General features: G+C 44.1%; 1 protein-coding gene across 11 annotated transcripts in view; it reads right to left on the reverse strand.

The window, feature by feature from the left end:
* Window positions 1-3,215: 3,215 nt before the first annotated feature.
* Window positions 3,216-19,660, reverse strand: part of LOC128690789 (phospholipase DDHD2) — a 247,367-nt gene continuing 230,922 nt past the window's right edge. For all 11 annotated transcript variants that reach the window (XM_070088148.1, XM_070088146.1, XM_070088144.1 and 8 more), the window contains 3 exons: window positions 9,121-9,260; window positions 8,610-8,791; window positions 3,216-3,940 (listed from right to left, as the gene is read on the reverse strand). In XM_070088148.1, the coding sequence (XP_069944249.1) occupies window positions 3,451-3,940; window positions 8,610-8,791; window positions 9,121-9,260 (812 nt within the window). In that variant the 3' untranslated portion in view covers window positions 3,216-3,450. The remainder of the gene's footprint in view (window positions 3,941-8,609; window positions 8,792-9,120; window positions 9,261-19,660) is intronic.

Below are 19,660 nucleotides of genomic sequence, written 5' to 3' on the forward strand. Positions count from 1 at the left end.
AAGTTTGGGGTGCCAGGTGTAAATGATAATGGGAGCCCTTTGATTGAACTTTGTATAGAAAGGGGTTTAGTTATAGGTAATACATATTTTAAGAAAAAGAGGATAAATAAGTATACACGATATGATGTAGGGCGAAATGACAGTAGTTTGTTGGATTATGTATTGGTAGATAAAAGACTGTTGAGTAGACTTCAGGATGTACATGTTTATAGAGGGGCCACAGATATATCAGATCACTTTCTAGTTGTAGCTACACTGAGAGTAAAAGGTAGATGGGATACAAGGAGAATAGAAGCATCAGGGAAGAGAGAGGTGAAGGTTTATAAACTAAAAGAGGAGGCAGTTAGGGTAAGATATAAACAGCTATTGGAGGATAGATGGGCAAATGAGAGCATAGGCAATGGGGTCGAAGAGGTATGGGGTAGGTTTAAAAATGTAGTGTTAGAGTGTTCAGCAGAAGTTTGTGGTTACAGGAAAGTGGGTGCAGGAGGGAAGAGGAGCGATTGGTGGAATGATGATGTAAAGAGAGTAGTAAGGGAGAAAAAGTTAGCATATGAGAAGTTTTTACAAAGTAGAAGTGATGCAAGGAGGGAAGAGTATATGGAGAAAAAGAGAGAAGTTAAGAGAGTGGTGAAGCAATGTAAAAAGAGAGCAAATGAGAGAGTGGGTGAGATGTTATCAACAAATTTTGTTGAAAATAAGAAAAAGTTTTGGAGTGAGATTAACAAGTTAAGAAAGCCTAGAGAACAAATGGATTTGTCAGTTAAAAATAGGAGAGGAGAGTTATTAAATGGAGAGGTAGAGGTATTGGGAAGATGGAAGGAATATTTTGAGGAATTGTTAAATGTTGATGAAGATAGGGAAGCTGTGATTTCGTGTATAGGGCAAGGAGGAATAACATCTTGTAGGAGTGAGGAAGAGCCAGTTGTGAGTGTGGGGGAAGTTCGTGAGGCAGTAGGTAAAATGAAAGGGGGTAAGGCAGCCGGGATTGATGGGATAAAGATAGAAATGTTAAAAGCAGGTGGGGATATAGTTTTGGAGTGGTTGGTGCAATTATTTAATAAATGTATGGAAGAGGGTAAGGTACCTAGGGATTGGCAGAGAGCATGCATAGTTCCTTTGTATAAAGGCAAAGGGGATAAAAGAGAGTGCAAAAATTATAGGGGGATAAGTCTGTTGAGTGTACCTGGTAAAGTGTATGGTAGAGTTATAATTGAAAGAATTAAGAGTAAGACGGAGAATAGGATAGCAGATGAACAAGGAGGCTTTAGGAAAGGTAGGGGGTGTGTGGACCAGGTGTTTACAGTGAAACATATAAGTGAACAGTATTTAGATAAGGCTAAAGAGGTCTTTGTGGCATTTATGGATTTGGAAAAGGCGTATGACAGGGTGGATAGGGGGGCAATGTGGCAGATGTTGCAAGTGTATGGTGTAGGAGGTAGGTTACTGAAAGCAGTGAAGAGTTTTTACGAGGATAGTGAGGCTCAAGTTAGAGTATGTAGGAAAGAGGGAAATTTTTTCCCAGTAAAAGTAGGCCTTAGACAAGGATGTGTGATGTCACCGTGGTTGTTTAATATATTTATAGATGGGGTTGTAAGAGAAGTAAATGCGAGGGTCTTGGCAAGAGGCGTGGAGTTAAAAGATAAAGAATCACACACAAAGTGGGAGTTGTCACAGCTGCTCTTTGCCGATGACACTGTGCTCTTGGGAGATTCTGAAGAGAAGTTGCAGAGATTGGTGGATGAATTTGGTAGGGTGTGCAAAAGAAGAAAATTAAAGGTGAATACAGGAAAGAGTAAGGTTATGAGGATAACAAAAAGATTAGGTGATGAAAGATTGAATATCAGATTGGAGGGAGAGAGTATGGAGGAGGTGAACGTATTCAGATATTTGGGAGTGGACGTGTCAGCGGATGGGTCTATGAAAGATGAGGTGAATCATAGAATTGATGAGGGAAAAAGAGTGAGTGGTGCACTTAGGAGTCTGTGGAGACAAAGAACTTTGTCCTTGGAGGCAAAGAGGGGAATGTATGAGAGTATAGTTTTACCAACGCTCTTATATGGGTGTGAAGCGTGGGTGATGAATGTTGCAGCGAGGAGAAGGCTGGAGGCAGTGGAGATGTCATGTCTGAGGGCAATGTGTGGTGTGAATATAATGCAGAGAATTCGTAGTTTGGAAGTTAGGAGGAGGTGCGGGATTACCAAAACTGTTGTCCAGAGGGCTGAGGAAGGGTTGTTGAGGTGGTTCGGACATGTAGAGAGAATGGAGCGAAACAGAATGACTTCAAGAGTGTATCAGTCTGTAGTGGAAGGAAGGCGGGGTAGGGGTCGGCCTAGGAAGGGTTGGAGGGAGGGGGTAAAGGAGGTTTTGTGTGCGAGGGGCTTGGACTTCCAGCAGGCATGCGTGAGCGTGTTTGATAGGAGTGAATGGAGACAAATGGTTTTTAATACTTGACGTGCTGTTGGAGTGTGAGCAAAGTAACATTTATGAAGGGATTCAGGGAAACCGGCAGGCCGGACTTGAGTCCTGGAGATGGGAAGTACAGTGCCTGCACTCTGAAGGAGGGGTGTTAATGTTGCAGTTTAAAAACTGTAGTGTAAAGCACCCTTCTGGCAAGACAGTGATGGAGTGAATGATGGTGAAAGTTTTTCTTTTTCGGGCCACCCTGCCTTGGTGGGAATCGGCCGGTGTGATAATAAAAAAAAAAAATATTTTAATACCATACTAACTGACACTAGATGAAGCTCTTAGCAATATAATTATTGGTGACAATGGCTCTATACATGCTGGAACACCTATTTTGCATGTGCAATTACAGCAAAACAATTTTGTTCAATTTTACCAAGTGTATTGTCTCTCTGGCCACAAGCTCCAATTTACAGAAAGTAAAGGTTACTCTACTGAGTGTATTGTCTCTCTGGCCACAAGCTCCAATTTACAGAAAGTAAAGGTTACTCTACTGAGTGTATTGTCTCTCTGGCCATAAGCTCCAATTTACAGAAAGTAAAGGTTACTCTACTGAGTGTATTGTCTCTGACCACACAACTTACAGAGTAAAGGGTCACCAACATTCTAAGCACTGAATTAAAAATGTAGCCAATAATGTCAAACAAAAGATTCATCTGTTATTTCCTTGTAACTGGTTACTTACACTGCATATGAAAATGGGGTAATTCTGATTACATTAACTGAACCTACAATAATTAATATACAAATTCTTAATTTTCTATTTTATTTTTGTTCTAAAAAAAAAAAATGCTACAAATATGAGGATTTACTGCACTAAATCTGTGCTATTTGATGTACAAAGCATAAATAAATCTTTCATTATGTACTCAGAAAATAAATTCTTCTAAATATTTTTAAATAACAATATAACAGTCATGCAAATATTGTACTGAAAAACAATTTTAATTTTCAATGTGTTTAAAAGCAAGTTTCAGCTGTGGTTCATCTTCTGAAAGGAGACGTCCTAACAAAAGTTCCACCTGGAATCTTAGGTGGTGGGCCAACTACAGGTTTGTCGACTGGTCTGAGTGTAGGGTCCATGCCAACCGTTTGCTGTAAGGTTACGTCCACCACGGGCCGTCCACTGATCACCCGTGGTCCCTCATTCAATGTGCCAGACGGCGCAGAGTTTATGGGTGGTAGCATAACAGATGGTAATACAGGGCTAGACATGGTGGCAGAGAGCAGTGGTACTGGCTCGGTGAGATGAGAGGTTGTGTCGCTGTAATCAGTAGGAACGAGCTGCGGGGGACTAGCACGAGAGACTGGGGGAGTGGAAGGACTCAGTGAAGCAGAGCTCAAGCCAGGGTCACCATTCAACCCAAGCTGGCTTGTTGATGGTATCTGCTTCCTGTTGATCTCTGCATCACAAAGAATTCCCTGAGGCTCATATAGTTCTTTTAGCATGAGGAGCATAGTGTCTTCTGACTCCCTGTAACAGATAAATATGAAAAGTAAGTCTCAATACCATGGCTGGAAAAATTCACAACTAATTCACAATCTGGAAAAGAAACTTTTGAAGTTGTAGTACTTTCTAGATCATTATTAAGTTGTCACTTAATAACAGTCAAAAGTAGATTGAAACCTCATTTAAAATGTCCTCTCAAAATTATGGGGTAAGAACAATGTACACAATACAGATGCTCTATTTCACCATGTAAAAGCACAAGAAATATTAAGACACTACTTCTCTCAAAAACTTATTATTACAGCAAATTTTCTCACAACACAACACAATTTTCTGCAATTTTGTCTCAACTCACTTCACACAGAGCAGATAAAAAAAAAAAGTCTAATAAAGCATAGAAACCTAGACATTATGCAAAATATTAGTACTATATGTAGTTTCATTAAGTTTCAGTGGCAAACCTACATATTTGGTGCCCGAAAACTTGAACTCTTATGGGGGGGCCTTTGCAACCATTTATCGTACAGTAGACCAAAAATGTTTACACAATGTGGACTAAAGTCACTTCTGGTGCCTCTCTGGGATTAGGGGCCCTGGTGCTCAAGCTTCATTAGTTTCATAGTAGATCCACCCCCGGTTGTGTACAAAAATTTAGATACCACATGTGGTACACAGCTCTTTTCCCCACTGACAATCCACATCACTTACCATTGCATTGAAGTGTATTCTTTAAGTGTTTTGTTCCTCTTTCTCATCTACATCAATGATCTCCCCAATGCATCCCAATTCCTTCAACCAGTTCTATTCACAACAACACTACTAATGTCCTCTCCCACTCAAACCTGGCTATACTTAGAGACACATAAATGAGCTGCAAAAGTATCTACTTGGATGATGGCCAACAAACTTGCTCTTAATATAGACAAAACTAACTTCATGCTGTTTTGAAACAGAGCCTTAAATACCAACCTAACATATCAATAAATGGTTTCCCCATTACAACACTGAGGGTCAATTTCTAGGTCTTCACCTTCACTGTAATCTTAAATTTTATTCCCACATCCAGCATATTTCTCCATGGGGAAGTGGAACATAATTCTTCCTCCATAAGCCATGCGTGTCATAAAAGGTGACTAAAATGCAGGGAGGAAGGGGCTAGTAACCCCTTCTCCTGTATAAATTACTAAAATTATAAAGAGGAACTTTCGTATTTCTTTCTGGGATACGGCCAGTTGGTTGAAAGAAGATCCAGCATATATCTAAGAAATATCTCCAAATCAGTAGGCATCCTTTCCAAGATACAGTACAGCCTCTTCTCACTTAACGATGGATAGGGACCTAAGACCCCGTCGATAAATGAATTTGTCACTAAATGCGGAGCATACTATAATGGTAGTGGATTTGTGTCAACCATCTTTGATATTGTTTTAATGTTACCTATACACCATTTATAACATTTCTGGTATATTTTTAAATGTTTATGCAGCAATGTACTGTATATTGTAATGAACAGAACAGAGGAAATCAGCTCTAAAATACATTATACAGGTATGAATACTGGTCAGAGAGCCTGTCGTAAGTCTGAAGCGTTGGTAAACGAGTACGTCGTTAAGTGAGGAGAGGCTGTGCTATGTACCCCAACAAACTGCCGTCATTTCACCGTACGTATTTCGTATACTCATTCTCTTTTTCTTAAAATACGTATTACTGTATTTTCTAGCACATAAGGTGCATGAGCATTACAACTTGATTGCTATGTTGAACTACAAGTTCATTTATAAAACACCACTTGCCAGTAACCCAGAGCCTACCCTTGGCCCATCGCCTTGAGCATACAAGGCACAGGATGATTTTCCAAGACTTCTGCTGGGAAGAAAAGTGTGTCTTACATAAGAACATAAGAAAGAAGGAACACTGCAACAGGTCTACTGACCCATGCAGAGCAGGTCCATGTCCTTACCCCCCGGATTACCCCAATGACTCACCCAGTCTGGCCACCTTCACTCAAGGAAGGAGCACGGCAGCAGACCCAGCAGCACAAGCTAGTCAGGTCCAACTCACACCCAACCACACCCAATCATGTATTTATCTAACCTATTTTTAAAACTACACAACGTTTTAGCCTGAATAAATGTACTCGGGAGTTTGTTCCACTCATCCACAACTCTATTACCAAACCAGTGCTTTCTTATATCCTTCCTGAATCTGAATTTTTCCAACTTGAAACCATTGCTGCAAGTCCTGTCTTCGTTGGAAATTTTCAGCACACTATTTACATCCCCTTTATTTATTTCTGTTTTCCATTTATACACCTCGATCATATTTCCCTTAATTCTACGCTTTTCAAGAGAGTGCAGATTCATGGCCCTCAGTCTATCCTCATAGGGAAGATTTCTGATACATGGGATCATCTTTTGTCATCCTCCTCTGTACGTTTTCCAGAGCATTTATATCCATTCTGTAATACGGTGACCAGAACTGAGCAGCATAGTCTAAATGAGGCCTAACCAAGGATATATAGAGTTGAAGGACAACCTGAGGACTTCTATTATTTATCCTTTTAGATATTAAGCCAAGAATTCTGTTAGCTTTATTGCGAACACTAATGCACTGTTGTCTTGGTTTTAGATTACTGCTAACCAGAACTCCTAAATCCTTTTTGAAATCAGTAGTATTAAGATCTACATTATTTAGTTTATATATGGCATGGTTATTTACCTGTCCAACATTTGGAACTTTGCATTTGTCAATATTAAACTGCATCTGCCACTTCTCCGACCATTGCATCAGTCTATTCAAATCATCCTAGAGTGCTCTAGTGTCCCCATTAGAATGAATTGGACGGCCTATTTTGGTGTCATCAGCAAATTTGCTTATGTCGCTACTTATTCTCTCATCTATGTCGTTTATATAAACTGTGAACAACAATGGGCCCAACACTGACCCCTGCGGAACACTGCTTGTGACGTGCCCCCATTCTGATTTTTCCCCATTTATGCAAACTCTCTGCTGCCTATTTGTCAGCCATGCCTCTACCCAGGAAAAAATTTCTCCTCCTATTCCGTGTGCCTTAAGTTTCTTCAATAGCCTCTGGTGTGGAACTTTATTGAAAGCCTTACTGAAGTCCATATACACAATATCATATTCATTACCATGATCTACCTCCTCAAACACCTTAGTGAAAAAAGTTAGTAAATTCGTAAGACAGGAACGCCCCTTTGTAAAACCGTGTTGAGATTCATTAATCAATCTGTGCCTATCAAGATGGCTACGAATTGCTTCGGCAACTATTGATTCCATAAATTTTCCCACTATGGAGGTAAGGCTTATTGGTCTATAGTTCGAAGCCAAGGACCTGTCACCTGCCTTGTAAATAGGTATTACATTTGCCATTTTCCACTTATCAGGCACTATGCCAGTTTGTAGTGATATGTTAAAAAGATTATCTAACATGCCCTCTACAACCATTTCTCTCACTTTAGCATTCATGTCCCTATCACAATTACTTTCTCACTAGGTTCAAAACAACTCCCTAAACACTCACTTAACATCTTTGAAAATCAATTTTTTTTTTTTTGGCACAGGGTTTGACAAGGTTAGGTTAAGGATCCCTAGCTTTATTCTATCTCTCTCTCTCTCTCTCTCTATCCATCTCCTTCTCTCTATCCATCTCCTTCTCTCTATCCATCTCCTCTCTATCCATCTGTCTCTTTTCACTTCTCCGGGTACTAAAACACTTTTATTATAACCCACTTTTCACATTTATAAGTTAAATAAATTCTGGACAACATTAGATAAGGAACAATGGTGTCTACAGACAATGGCTTTTTCTTTACTTAGCACCAATGGCAAGAAGGTGCACTGCCCAGCCATCAGGGAACACATTAAACAACTCTAATCACACTTTCTGAATTGTGTCCCAACAAACTTGCAGTATGTGAAATCACATTCTAAGGATAACTGTTGTCAATGAAGCTCTTAGTTAACAGGAAAATTGGAGGTACATTACAAGTACAGACATTCCTCACTTAAAGACCTACCTGTTTAATGACCGCTTGGACTTATGACCAACTTTCTAACCAGTCAGTATTGTAAGCTGTACAAGAACTTTGGTCATGGGAATGGTAGTGCAGTGTGCTTAATTTAGATGTTGAAGTAGAAGATATTGAAAAACTAGTGTAACATGTCAAAGGGGAGCTAACTATGAAGATTTAATAAGAGTTGGAAGTTCAGAAGCACTTGGAAGAGGAAGAGGAGCAAAGAATGGAAGAAGTACAAAAGAAGTTCACTGTGAAGGGGTTAACTGGTTCTGGAAAGTAAATGTTGCTATATTAGAACTAGAAGGTATGAATCCGAATGCTGAATGCTTCACAAAAATGGAATGGTAAATGAACTTTTACAATGCTATCATGAAATTTATGAATAAAAAAACAAGAAAATAACAAAGCACACCACACTAATGGGATTCTTCTGGAAAGCTACACCCAAGTCCTTCCATTTCCTCGCCGTCATCTCCCTTACCTAGCCCTCCCCTCTGCAGCTCCTAATAACTCCTGCTGATAACTCCCATGATGACACTCCTCACTTATCAATCAATTTGCTTAACGACCTAGTCGTAGGAACAGAACTCGGCCGTTAGGTGAGGAATGCCTGTACACACTGTGACATTTAGAAATTATCAAGATCATCTCACCAGTAAGTAACATGAGCTTGCAGAGCAAAGATGTATTCATTGAAACTCTCGTAAGGTTTCTCCTGCAACACGTAATCTATCCTCCGGCCCTGGTTGAGGCAGCCCACTGGAATCTTCAGCTCCCCTCCGCTGCCTGGCTGTCCATCCTCCTCCTCCTCCGGGTACAGATGATCTGCTAGTGCCTGCAACAACCAATAGTTGAAGCAAACCATTGTAAAAGACACTGCATGTATATAATAAAGTCACACCCAGCATGAGTGATAACATTATCATCAACACAACTGGTCATACTAACATCAACATAACTGGTGACACTAACATCAACATAACCGGTGACACTAATATCAACATAACTGGTGACACTAACAACAACACAAATGATGACACTAACATCAACAACATAAGTGCTGGCACCAACATCAACATAACTGGTGGTATTAACACAACTATCATCAACATAAGTGTTGGAATGCCATTAAACTTATCAACGAAGGTGGCTGGTGTGACTCACCTCATCAACGTGCTGGTGTAGGCTCTGGCTGGCAGGAGTGCCACTGTACAGCTGGTAGAGACGGTTCCAAGTGTTCTGAATGGAATCCACTATTTTCTGCTTGAATTCTGTTCCCACACGCTCAATTGTTTCCTTCAACTCTATAAAACAGAAGAAAGTTGCTAATGATTAAAGCATATTTCTACAAAGTATAATTTTACAAAAGATTCAGAAAAAGATGACATTATTAACACACTTCATGGAAAGTCCCTGGTTATGCAGAGCATTTTGGCCAGCCTTAAAATAAACTTACACAACATGTTAGGTTCCAGGGCCCTACTTACACAGCAGGTTAGGTTCCAGGGCCCCACTTACACAGCAGGTTATGTTCCAGGGCCCCACTTACACAGCAGGTTATGTTCCAGGGCCCCACTTACACAGCAGGTTATGTTCCAGGGCCCCACTTACACAGCAGGTTATGTTCCAGGGCCCCACTTACACAGCAGGTTAGGTTCCAGGGCCCCACTTACACAGCAGGTTAGGTTCCAGGGCCCCACTTACACAGCAGGTTCGGTTCCAGGACCCCACTTACACAGCAGGTTAGGTTCCAGGACCCCACTTACACAGCAGGTTAGGTTCCAGGACCCCACTTACACAGCAGGTTAGGTTCCAGGACCCCACTTACACAGCAGGTTAGGTTCCAGGACCCCACTTACACAGCAGGTTAGGTTCCAGGACCCCACTTACACAGCAGGTTAGGTTCCAAGGCCCCACTTACACAGCAGGTTAGGTTCCAGGACCCCACTTACACAGCAGGTTAGGTTCCAGGGCCCTACTTACACAGTAGGTTAGGTTCCAGGACCACACTTACACAGAAGGTTAGGTTCCAGGGCCCCACTTACACAGCAGGTTAGGTTCCATGCTACTGCAGGGCCCCACTTATACAGCAAGTTAGGTTTCATGCTACTGTAGGGTCCCACTTATACAGGAGGTTAGGTTCCAGGCTACTGTATGGCCCCACTAACACAGCAGGTTAGGTTCCAGACTACTGTAGGGCCCCACTTACACAGCAGGTTAGGTATCAGGCTATTGTATGGCCTCACTAATACAGCAGGTTAGGTTCCAGGCTACTGTAGGGCCCCACTTAATACAGCAGGTTAGGTTCCAGGCTACTGTAGGGCCCCACTTATACAGTAGGTTAGGTTCCTGGCTACTGTAAGGCCCCACTAACACAGCAGGTTAGGTTCCAGGCTATTGTATGGCCCCACTTATACAGCAGGTTAGGTTCCAGGCTACTGTAGGGCCCTGCTAATACAGCAGGTTAGGTTCCAGGCTACTGTAGGGCCCCACTTACACAGCAGGTTAGGTTCCAGGCTACTGTATGGCCCCACTAATACAGCAGGTTAGGTTCCAGGCTACTGTAGGGCCCCACTTACACAGCAGGTTAGGTTCCAAGCTACTCCATGGCCCCACTAATACAGCAGGTTAGGTTCCAAGCTACTCCATGGCCCCACTAATACAGCAGGTTAGGTTCCAGGCTACTGTAGGGGCCCCACTTATACAGCAGGTTAGGTTCCAGGTTACTGTAGGGCCCCACTTATATGGCAGGTTAGGTTCCAGGCTACTGCATGGCCCCACTTATACAGCAGGTTAGGTTCCTGGCTACTGTAGGGCCCACTTAATACAGCAGGTTAGGTTCCAGGCTACTGTAGGGCCCCACTTATACAGCAGGTTAGGTTCCTGGCTACTATAGGGCCCCACTAACACAGCAGGCTAGGTTCCAGGCTACTGTATGGCCCCACTTATACAGCAGGTTAGGTTCCATGCTACTGCAGGGCCCCACTAACACAGCAGGTTAGGTTCCAGGCTATTGTATGGCCCCACTTATACAGCAGGTTAGGTTCCAGGCTACTGTAGGGCCCTGCTAATACAGCAGGTTAGGTTCCAGGCTACTGTAGGGCCCCACTTACACAGCAGGTTAGGTTCCAGGCTACTGTATGGCCCCACTAATACAGCAGGTTAGGTTCCAGGCTACTGTAGGGCCCCACTTACACAGCAGGTTAGGTTCCAGGCTACTGTAGGGGCCCCACTTATACAGCAGGTTAGGTTCCAGGTTACTGTAGGCCCCCACTTATATGGCAGGTTAGGTTCCAGGCTACTGTATGGCCCCACTAATACAGCAGGTTAGGTTCCAGGCTACTGTAGGGCCCCACTTACACAGCAGGTTAGGTTCCAGGCTACTGTATGGCCCCACTAATACAGCAGGTTAGGTTCCAGGCTACTGTAGGGGCCCCACTTATACAGCAGGTTAGGTTCCAGGTTACTGTAGGCCCCCACTTATACAGCAGGTTAGGTTCCTGGCTACTGTAGGGCCCCACTTAATACAGCAGGTTAGGTTCCTGGCTACTGTAGGGCCCCACTAACACAGCAGGCTAGGTTCCAGGCTACTGTATGGCCCCACTTATACAACAGGTTAGGTTCCAGGCTACTGTAGGGCCCCACTTATACAGCAGGTTAGGTTCTAGGCTACTGTAGGGCCCCACTAATACAGCAGGTTAGGTTCCAGGCTACTGTAGGGCCCCACTTATACAGCAGGTTAGGTTCCAGGCTACTGTAGGGCCCCGCTAATATAGCAGGTTAGGTTCCAGGCTACCGCTCTACACCAAAGATCATAATAATGTTGGTAGAATTACCGACAATTTGTAAAGTAAAAGGACACAAGTGCAGCAAATGTGACATTTTATTGTGGCAATGTTTCGCTCTCCAGCAGCTTTGTCAAGCCGTTACAAACAGTACATGGACACAGAGGGTATATATAGGCTCAGAGTGAGGTGCAATACTAGAGGTAGTAGTAGTAGTAGTGACATAAGTTGTAGTAGTAATACAATAGGGTAGAGCAATTAACTCGTACATGAGTCAAAGGATATAAAAGCTATTACTTGGGTAACATAATATACCCTCTGTGTCCATGTACTGTTTGTAACGGCTTGACAAAGCTCCTGGAGAGCGAAACGTTGCCACAATGAAATGTCACGTTAGTTGCACTTGTGTCCTTTCACTTTACACCAAAGATCACTGTAATGTGAAACATAGCCATTTTTCACTTTCAATGCATATAAATGCTTGATAACATATTTAGCCTATCATCTATTAACCCTTAAACTGTCCAAACATAGATCTATGTTTTCTCCCCCAGCACTCCGAATATTTAAAAAAAAAAATAAAGAGGTTAATTTTCTGTGTTGTAAGACCAACAAAAATTTTTTAGGACCAGTACTTACCGAGATATAAGACCTCGAAGTTAGTGCTGGATGCTCACCTGACTTCAACACTGAGTCCTGTCGCTTGCAGAAGTGTTGCCGATATACCTTTTTTCCTCGTGCATATATATATATACATACATCTAGGTTTTATTCCTTTTTCTAAATAGCTCTTGTTCTTCTTTATTTCATCTATTGTCCATCGGGAAGTGGAAAAGAATCTTTCCTCCGTAAGCCATGCGTGTCGTATGAGGCGACTAAAATGCCGGGAGCAATGGGCTAGTAACCCCTTCTCCTGTAAACATTTACTAAAAAAGAGAAGAAGAAAAACTTTATAAAACTGGGATGCTTGAATGTGCGTGGATGTAGTGCAGATGACAAGAAACAGATGATTGCTGGTGTCATGAATGAAAAGAAGTTGGATGTCCTGGCCCCAAGCGAAACAAAGCTGAAGGGGGTAGGGGAGTTTCGGTGGGGGGAAATAAATGGGATTAAATCTGGAGTATCTGAGAGAGTTAGAGCTAAGGAAGGGGTAGCAATAATGTTGAAGGATCAGTTATGGAAGGAGATAAGATAATATGAATGTGTAAATTCAAGGATTATGTGGATTAACCCTTTCAGGGTCCGTCCCGTAGATCTAAGGCTTTACGTTCAGGGTCCAAACCGTAGATCTACGCCAAAATTCTAGTGGCATCAAATTTAGTGCGAGAAGGCTGGTAGGCCTACATCTGAGAGAATGGGTCTGGGTGGTCAGCGTGCACACCATAGAAAAAATCTGGACACCCACATGGCATAGTGGGAACGCTGCCAAAGTAGCTTTGTTCATCATGCCTGGCGGCAAAAGCTCTGGCCCTACACTCACTCTCTGGGCGAATTCTGACTCTCTTCACAACTTACAGTTCTAAGACTGATGGAAGTGGAGATGAAGATGAATTCTATGGTTTTGAATCATATGGTACCATTGTGCCATATGGGTACCATATGGTACAATGGTACCATATGGTACAATGGTATCATATGGTACAATGGTATCGTATGGCAGAGTGGTACCATATGGTACAATGTACCATATATTATTATTATTATAATCAAAAAGAAGCGCTAAGCCACAAGGACTATACAGCGCTGCAGGGCAGGAAGGAAGTGAGGGCATCAGGTGGCAAAAGGGAGATGGATGAGCAACAGGTTACGGATAACAGCGGGGCAGTGGATGGTGAAAGGGTAAAGGGCAGCAAGAGACTGAACCAGAAAGGGCTGAGGGGAGTGCGAAAAGTATCATCAGAGTTTGTGGAGTAAATCGGTCGTTGTCAAGAAGTCAATGAGAGAGTCAGGATTAAAGGAGGGTCCATCAGCAAGAAGGGAAGGTAAAGAGAGAGTAGTAGAACGAAGACGACGTTGGAGGTAAATTCTGCGTGCTCGTTGATAGAGAGGGCAGTCTAACAGAATGTGGCTAATCGATACTGGAACTTGACACTGCTCACAGAGAGGAACAGGGTGCCTCTCCATGAGATACCCATGAGTAAGACGAGTGTGGCCAATGCGAAGGCGGGAGAGAGTGGTCTCCCAACTTCGGCACTGATGACAAGAAGACGGCCAGTAACCTATGCTCGGTTTAATAGAATGAAGTTTGTTACCGAGCAGAGTTGACCAACGTTGTTGCCAACGGGTGCGAAGGTGGGTAGCTATTGCAGCAAAATAGTCCAGAAATGGAACACCTCGATAGGAAATTGGTAGGTCATATACTGCTGACCGCGCAGCAGTGTCTGCCTGTTCATTGCCCTGTACGTCGACATGACCAGGGACCCAACAAAAAACAATATCTTTATGTTTGGTAGAGATATGGCGTAGCCAAAGTTGGATACGGAGAACTAGGGGATGAGATGTATCAAATTTTCGTATAGCCTGTAGAGCACTAAGGGAGTCTGAGACTACTACAAATGATGACACAGGCATAGATGCAATACGAATAAGTGCTGCAAGAATGGCATACAGTTCAGCAGTAAAAATGCTAGCTGAAGATAGTAAATGCCCTCGTACGACGCTGTCCGGAAACACTGCTGCGAATCCGACGCCGTCTGAAGACTTAGAGCCATCTGTGTACACAGCGGTGGCATGAGAATGGGAGTGGAAGTGATCAAGAAAAAGAGAGCGGGAAGCCACCGTAGGCAGTTGAGCTTTCGAGCAAGGGAGTGAGAAAGAACAGACCCGAACAGCTGGAACTTCCCAGGGGGGCAGGGAAAAGTGAGATGCTACATGAACATATAAAGGTGGTAACTGAAGGGAAGACAAGAGTGAATGTAGGCGAAGAGAAAAGGGACGGAGCAAACAGGGGCGGCGAACGAATAAAGAATGTCTACTAATATCGGTGACCATTCTATAAATGGAAGGATTGTGTAGATCGTGAGAGCGTACATAGTAACGAAGGCAATGGGCATCACGGCGATCAGACAAGGATGGAACATTTGCTTCTGTATAGAGGCTCTCAACAGGGGAAGAGCGAAAAGCACCAAGGCACAAACGTAAGCCTTGGTGATGGATAGAGTTAAGGCTAGAGAGAGTAGCAGGAGAGGCCGCGGAATAAATCTGGTCACCATAATCGAGTTTCGATAAAACGAGGGCTGAATGTAGGCGAAGCAGAGTTCGACGATCAGCTCCCCAGGAAAGATGAGCAAGGGTTTTAAGAAGGTTTAGCCGGCTGTGACAAGTTGCCTTCAGAGAGGTAATGTGAGGTTTCCAGGTTAACCGACGGTCAAAGAGAAGGCCTAGAAACCTGACTGTATCACGTTCGGGGATACGGGAGCCATAGAGATACAAAGGATGATCGGAGATAACAGAGCGTCTAGTGAAAGTAATTTGGTGAGTTTTGGTACTTGAAAATTTAAACCCATGTGTGGTGGCCCAAGTGGAAACACGGTCGACCGCATGCTGGAGAGAAACTGCAATAAGGTGACAGTCAGCGCCTGCACAAGCAATAGCGAAGTCATCAACATAGAGTGATGACCAAATATTGGGTGGAAGAACAGAGGCCAAATCATTTATAGCAAGGAGAAAAAGTGTTGTGCTTAGAACACATCCCTGAGGGACACCTTCAGCTTGGACGAAGTCCGGGGAAAGAACATTATTGACTCGAACACGGAAATGTCTGTCAGTTAAAAAGTTCTTAAGGAAGGATGGTAGATTGCCTCGGAGGCCTAAGGAATGGGCCTGGGCCAAAATATTATACCTCCAAGTTGTGTCATATGCCTTCTCAAGGTCAAAAAATATGGCAATAACTGAGTGATTATTCGCAAAGGCATTACGAACATACGTATCCAAGCGTAGTAAGGGGTCTATGGTAGAACGACCCTTACGAAAGCCATATTGACTAGCGGAGAGACTGTTGTGAGTCTCTAAATACCACATTAAACGTCGATTTACGAGGCGTTCCATCACTTTGCAAACTGCACTTGTAAGAGCGATGGGGCGATAGTGGGAGGCATCATGTCCTGTAGTACCCGGTTTGCGGAAAGGGAGAACAATGGCAGATTTCCACAGCTGGGGAAGAACTCCTTGTGCCCAAATAAGATTGAAGAGGTGTAAGAGGACTACAAGGGCTGACCGATGTAAATGTTGTAACATACGAATATGAATGTCATCAGGCCCAGCTGCCGATGATCGGCAAGCTGAGAGCGTTGCCTCCAGTTCTTGAAGTGTAAAAGGCACATTATACTGTTCTTCTCCGAGAGAAGAAAAGTCCAAGGGTACTAACTCTCTGGCAGACTTTGAGGAAAGAAACGAGGGGCATAGATGGAGCCCTCGGGAAATACGGACCAGATGTGTGCCAAGTTCAATGGCAACGTCGAGAGGGTTTGCTATATCAACACCAGTGACCCGTAGAACAGGAGCCGGGTCAGGAGAGTATTTACCACTCAATTTCCTCACTTTTTTCCAGACTGCACTCATAGAAGAAGCAGAGGTGATGGTGGAAACATAGTCTCGCCAACAAGTGCGTTTAGCTTCACGGATGACACGGCGAGCGATCGCACGCTTCTGCTTAAAATCAACAAGTCTCTCAGCGGTTCTATTGTACCGGTACCTGCCCCATGCAGCACGTTTCAAACGTACTGCACGAGCACAAGCAGGAGACCACCAAGGCACGCACTTCTGAGAATGCCTGCCTGAGGTTTGGGGTATAGAATGAGAAGCTGCGGTATAAACTGATGTCGAGAAGATGTGTAGGAGCTCATCAATGGAGGATGAAGAAGGAACCTCACTAAAAGCAGTGAGGTGTGAGTAAAGATCCCAATTTGCCCGATCAAATTGCCAGCGAGGGCTACGGGAAGGTGGTGAATAGGAAGGAGAAGTAAGAATGATCGGAAAATGATCGCTGTCATGTAAGTCTGGTAGAACAGACCAGGTGAAGTCTAGTGCAGTGGAGGAAGAGCAGACTGATAGATCGATGCAAGAGAGAGTATGAGTACGAGGATCAAAATGGGTGGGAGTACCCGTATTTAAAACATGGAGGGGGTGAGAGGCAAGAAAGGCCTCCAACTGAATGCCACGTGAGTCACAATGAGACCCCCCCCAGAGGAAATGGTGGGCATTAAAATCACCAAGTAACAGAAGTGGTGGTGGTAAGGATGAAACAAGAAAGGCAAAGTCTGGGATAGAAAATGCTCGAGAAGGAGAGAGATATAAAGAACATATTGTAAACCACTTATTCAAGTGGATACGGGCTGCAGTGTAATGCAGCGAGGTATGGACAAATAGTTGACAGTACGGAATATCATTGCGTAGAAGAAGGGAACTTTCATTAAAGGTCCCATCTGAGAAAGGATCCGAAGAATACAATAAATTATAGCCTGAGATAGGTTGGAAAACAGCCGAGTGTAATTTTGGTTCTTGTAAGCAAGCACCAACAGGGGAAAACCTGGAAAGCAACATCTGAAGCTCACCCCGATTACCCCTGAGGCCGCGGATATTCCACTGTAAATAGGCCATGATTGGCGATGAAGAAAATATCAGGAATCTGTAGGTAAAGGCACCTACGGACTAGAGGGGTTAGAAAAGTCAACGTGTGGTGGCATTGGAAGATGTTCAAGTAGCGAAGGAACGGAGCGTTGCGAAGAATGGGGTTGTGAAGATGGAGGAGAGGGAAGAGAAGGAACAGGAAGTGAATCAGTGTCCATTGAAGGTTTAGTCTCTGCAATATATTCTGAAATGGCTTCAAGTGTTTCTGAATTCAAAGATGTATGGGAAACCATATTGGAGATAGGAGGAGGAGGGTGAGTAAAGATTGGGACAGTAATGGACTGTACCAAAGTAGAGGGGGAGGGAAAAGTGTAAGGGACTGGAGATGAAGTGTGGGGGGGGACAGAAGAGGTAGAAACCTGGGAGGTGACAGAAGAGGGAGAAACTTGGGAGGGGACGGGGGTGGAAGGCATAGTACGAGGAGGAGGGTGAATCTCCACACTTGTAATAGAGCCAGAGAGAGGGGAAGAACTAGGTACAGAGACTGGAAAGGTAACGTGTGGAGGTGGAAGAAGGGAAGGAAGGGGCAAAGAAGATTTGAGCAATGTGGATTTTTTGGACTTCTGAGTAGAGGGGCGATTGGTATTAGGTGTCGTACGAGGTCTTGTCGATACTGGGGCTTGTGAGGAAGGACGCGAAGATGTGAGAACAGACTGAGTTGTAGTCGGGACGTCAGAGCCAAGGACAGCAAAAGGATTAGATGCCGTAGTGGCTATGGGAGGGGTAACAACAGAGGAGGCTGTAGAAGATGGGACCCCAGAAGTGGGGGGACGTTTGGAAACACGAGAATAAGAAACACGGGGTAGTCTCCCTTGGAGGCGGAGATGAGTAACTGCCATAGCATAAGGGAGACCTTCTGCCTCTTTGAGGCAACGGATTTCACGTTCATTTAAGTAGACCTGGCAACGGCGGGAGTACGAAGGGTGAGCTTCATTACAATTAAGGCAAGATGGAGGTTGACTGCAAGATGTATTAGAATGGTTGTCGGCACCACAGACTGGGCATTCGGCCATAGATCTGCAATATTTCGCTGGGTGACCAAAACGCCAGCAATTTCTACATTGTTGCGGTGTAGGTATCACCTTTCGAACTTGTAACCGATGTCCCGCGACATATACAGAGGACGGGAGTTCTCGGCTGTCAAAAGTTAAACGAGCCACATTGCAAGGGTAACGTCTCCGCCCCCGGGCAGGAAGGACATAAGTGTCTACTTTGAGGATTGGGAGATCCTGGAGTTCCAGCTGTTCAAAAATGTCATTGCCACATGACTGGAAATTCTGTTGGACTATGGTATGGGGCAGAATGACAGTACCACTACAAGAATTGAGAGAAAGATGTTTTTCAATAGTGATAGGAGTAGTATCGATATTCGAAAGGAGAGAAAGATCATGAGCTTGGGTAGCATTCTGGACAGTGACGATGCGTGTACCGCTCTTGAGAGCGTGAAATGAAATATCTCTGCCAACATGACGCAGGAGCGCTTTGGCAATACTATGGTCAGAAAGGTAGGCAGAAGAAGAAGTTGGTCTTAAAGTAAAGAATTTAGTCCATTGTGTGGTCCGAAACTGAGCGTGGAGAGGGAGTGCTTGACGTGTCGGTCGTTTCCGAGTAGAATGGGAAGGTAACGACGGAGCATCATCAGGAGATTGACGTTGGCGTTTAGGAGTAGGACCGGAGTTGGTCCGGCAGGAAATGGGTGGGCGATTCGAAAATTGCCGTACCGTAGAGGGAGAAGCCGGAAGCATAGTCAAAGGAGAGCGGAGTTCAGACAAATCGAAGGAGTCAGTCGAAGCCCCGGTACCTGAAGCGGGTGAGGAAACAGCACCAGCAAGAGGTACAGGGGCATCAGGAGTGTCCGAAGAGTGGTCTAAACACAAGGCAGGGTCAGAATGGGGTGCGGTATCAAGAAGGGGCCCGGGGGTAGTGGTTTCATGGACTAGGGCTGCCATGGTTAGGTTACTCCTTTGCTTTTTGTTTTTAAGAAAAAAAAAGAAAGAAGAAAAGAAAATAAAAATAAAAAAAAGAATAAAAAAAGGGGGGGAGCGGGGAGGAATAGTTCCCAGGAGGAATGAAAGGGCCGGAAATCCCCCTCCGCGCCCAAGAGGACTCGACACCGCTAGTAGCGCAGATGCAGCATGGAACCCGTGCCATACCCTACCCTTCATGCCAGTAAACCAGCAATCTGGGATAGCAACCTCACATCTGCCGAGCTACCTCGGTGGACAAAAGAGAGGGCGGCCGGATATCCGCCACAAAGCATACCTCCTTCAGCCACCACCCCCGGAATCCGA

This window comes from Cherax quadricarinatus, chromosome 24 (genome assembly GCF_038502225.1).
Source record: "Cherax quadricarinatus isolate ZL_2023a chromosome 24, ASM3850222v1, whole genome shotgun sequence".
NCBI lineage: Eukaryota > Metazoa > Arthropoda > Malacostraca > Decapoda > Parastacidae > Cherax > Cherax quadricarinatus.